This window comes from Chiroxiphia lanceolata, chromosome Z (genome assembly GCF_009829145.1).
Source record: "Chiroxiphia lanceolata isolate bChiLan1 chromosome Z, bChiLan1.pri, whole genome shotgun sequence".
NCBI lineage: Eukaryota > Metazoa > Chordata > Aves > Passeriformes > Pipridae > Chiroxiphia > Chiroxiphia lanceolata.
In genome coordinates, this window is record NC_045671.1 from 66,599,078 (window position 1) to 66,602,337 (window position 3,260).

At 58.4% G+C, this 3,260-nt stretch overlaps 1 protein-coding gene across 1 annotated transcript; it reads left to right on the forward strand.

The window, feature by feature from the left end:
* Positions 1-753: 753 nt before the first annotated feature.
* Positions 754-2,959, forward strand: CDKN2B (cyclin dependent kinase inhibitor 2B). Its single transcript, XM_032675784.1, has 2 exons — positions 754-894; positions 2,389-2,959. Exons 1-2 carry the CDS (start codon positions 754-756, stop codon positions 2,650-2,652), a joined length of 405 nt encoding a protein of 134 aa, XP_032531675.1. The 3' UTR covers positions 2,653-2,959.
* The last annotated feature ends 301 nt before the right edge of the window (positions 2,960-3,260 follow it).

Consider the following 3,260-nt stretch of genomic DNA (forward strand, 5'->3'; position numbering starts at 1 on the left):
AAAGAAAAGAAAAAAAGAGAAAAGAAAGAAAAGAAATACGACCAGTGCAGGCGGAGCGTGGAGACGTCGCAGCTGCGATTCCTGTGTCAGTGCGAGCTCTCGGCACCACTGCGCCCACTGTCTCTTACTAAGTGTTACTGCTAACTAAAAAAGCCGAGAAGAACTTGCAGTTCACGCACGAGAAGGGAGGGAGGAGCGGCTGCAGCCGCCTTCTGCGACTCGGGTGCCGATGGCTGTCCGGAGAAGGCGGGGAGGCAGGGTCGGGACGAAAGCGTCCGCCATCGTGAGAAGGTGCTTTGCTTTCGTTAAGTAACGCCTTTTTCTCGTTTTGCTCCTACCCTTCCCCCGGCCTCTGCTCCACTCGGGGCGGTCAGGCACTGCTTAAGGCACTGCTGCCCTCAAGAGAAGGCCCCAGAGAATAAAATAATAGAGAAAACAAAAAAGATGGAGAGAGCGAGCCCGGCCGCCCGCCCGAGGGCCCGGCACTCCCTGCCGTCGGAGAGCAGGGCAGGTCGCTCCGCTCCGCCCCGTCGGGGTGAGGCCGAGGGTGACTGTGACATCGGCCGGGCGGCACCAGCCGTGAGGAGAAAACAAGCCTTAGACTCGCAGGTGGAGGAACCTCAGGGCCGGGGCCGGGGCGCGCTGCCCGAGGCTGCCGGGGGCGCCGGGCGCTCCCATGGGCAAGGCGCTCCCGGCGGGCCGGGATCGCCGCCAGCCCCGGGCAGCGCTGGGCCGGGCGCGGCGGGCCGGGACATGGCGCGGCGGGCGGGAGGCTCCGTGGCCGATGAACTGGCCAACGCCGCCGCCCGCGGGGACCTGCAGCGGCTCAGGGAGCTGCTGGACGGCGCGGCGGACCCCAACGCCGTCAACTCCTACGGCAGGACCCCCATCCAGGTAGGGAGGTGGGGTGCGGGCGGCGGGGTGGGGGCAGCGGCCCCTCGGTGCCCTGCCCGAGGGGCGGCGAAGGCAGCTCCGGGGCAGCCTCTCGGGGGGGCCGCCCCACGACGGCCGCGCTCGGCTACTGTCGAGGCGGCGCTGCGGTTCTTCTCGCCTTTCTGGGAAGGAGAAAGTCTGTGACGGCCGCAACAGAGAGGTTTTAGTCTTAGCAACCCTTGACTTTATTTGAACCAACTGAGATAGGATGACTCAAAACCGAGAACTTTAATGCTCATATAGCAATAAACGTGCAATAAAATGTAACAACTCCCGTTTGCAGAAATAATCACCTTTTCGTCATAGCTCGTCTTCTGCTTTATATGTCTGTCAGTATTTTTTCCTCCTCTTTCCCATGGAAGAAAAAAAAGTATATTCATTGACTCTCACGAACAGAAACACCCGGTTGCGATAGCCTTGCCCGGCAGGCGCTGCAGGTAGACAGTGAGCAGTCTCTGTGGGGTTCAGTATGCCTATTTTACAGTCGCGTGAACGTGTAGGTAAACGTAGCGCCCGAAAGTGTAGTAGATGTTAAATTTATAAAAGCTGAGGTTATTTCCAAGGTAGTTCTAGACAGCTTTTTCTTAAATTTTCAAAATAAAACGAAACTGAAATAATCTGAGAAGCTATATTTAAGTTTTACTGGCAGTGCTTGCGAAACTCTCTCCCACAAAATGTCGGTGCAGCCTTTCATTCGAAACAGGTATCTGTTGCCGTCCTCCACTGTATTTTTTTAATTTTTTTTTTTTTTTTTCACTTTTGAGCGGCAGGGATTTAGATCCTGTGCTGAACGCACTGCCAGGTGCGCTGGGGGAAACACAGCTTAGAAAACGACGAGCCCAAAGGGAGGGGCTCCCCGAAACTTTGGTACTGCACTGGACACGGGGGTCAGGCAAAAGGTGGGTTTTGAGATTCTCCCGAGGGTGAGAGAAGTGCGGGAGCGGCGCCGCAGATAAGGAGGATTCTCTGCATATACGTCTGCCCTTGGCGAAGACCGTCTGGAGAAGTGTCACGGACGGGAGTGGGAGGACGGCCGTCCCCGCTACGGTTCCACGGTGGCCGTTGCAAGGCGATCCGGGACTCGCTCTGTTCTTGTGAGGGTGCGCCGCGAGAAGGGCGACCCTCCTCTCCCGCTCCGTCTGCCCCAAGCCTATGGCCCCCCTGCCGCCTCCTGTCGCGGAACAACCCTGGTGTGCACCCACACACCCTGACTCCGACAGAGGTCCCGCATCTCTCTGCCCCACCTGTCTCGTGGTATGGATAAGCAGGGTTTCTCCCTGCGATGCAACCCTCCCGACGGGTCCATGCTCTCCACCGTTCGTGGCGCCTCTGGAGCCGATCTCTAAGCCTCATCCGCGGATTTTCTTCTTTCCACGGAGGATCATCGTTCCTTCAGGGCCGAAAAGAGAAAGCCTGGGGGCTGCGAGCAGGCGCTGACACTGTTTCTCCCCGCAGGTGATGATGCTGGGCAGCCCGCGGGTGGCCGAGTTGCTGCTGCAGCGCGGAGCAGACCCCAACCGCCCCGACCCGAGCACCGGCTGCCTCCCGGCGCACGACGCGGCCCGTGCCGGCTTCCTGGAGACGCTGGCGGCGCTGCACCGGGCCGGGGCGCGCCTCGACCAGCCCGACGGCCGCGGCCGCCTCCCGCTCGACGTGGCGGCGGGGGGCCCGCACGGAGCGGTGGGCCGCTACCTGCGCCACCCGCCGCCCCGCGTCTGACCTCTCCCGGGGCAATTCCCACCCCGAACTTACGCTCGCACCCGCCTCGGGAGACACCAAGTCGAGCAGCACTCATGCCATGCTCTGAATAACCCCCGAATCGCTGGGATGCACGAAGGACAGTACTGTTTGCTCGTGCCTGTGTGTTATCTTGCCCTGGACATTCTACGGCCCTCCACAGGCCCCTATTTTCGCGCAGGAGGCCAAATATTATGAAGAGAAATATAAAATGTGAAGTATGAAGAAAATACTAAATGTGAAAATATTAAATAGTAAATATGAAATAGCCAATATGAAATAGGAAATATTAAATACGGAATAGTATATGTGAAAATATTAAATAGGAAATATTGAATATGAAGGAAAACCCACACACAAAGCTGGTACTATGAACTGTTCATGTTTTGAGGGCACCACGTCCGGGCTTTCTGTTTACCCTCATCCCCGGGGCTCCGCACTCATACTTGCCAGCCCTCCGTCTGAAGAGGATGGGAGGGGCTCCGAGCTCTCCCTGTCCAATTTCGGTTACACGGAACTGAAGGGGCGCTGCCTCTCTCTCTAGCAAAACCGGCCGGGAGAGCCGGGAATCGGCGCTTCCTGGTGCCATT

Bases quoted from the DNA above. Each gene is read 5' to 3' on its own strand.
- CDKN2B (XM_032675784.1), top strand. From the start codon at position 754: ATGGCGCGGCGGGCGGGAGGCTCCGTGGCCGATGAACTGGCCAACGCC. The intron at 895-2,388 runs GTAGGGAGGTGG...TTCTCCCCGCAG, and splicing joins ACGGCAGGACCCCCATCCAG to GTGATGATGCTGGGCAGCCC.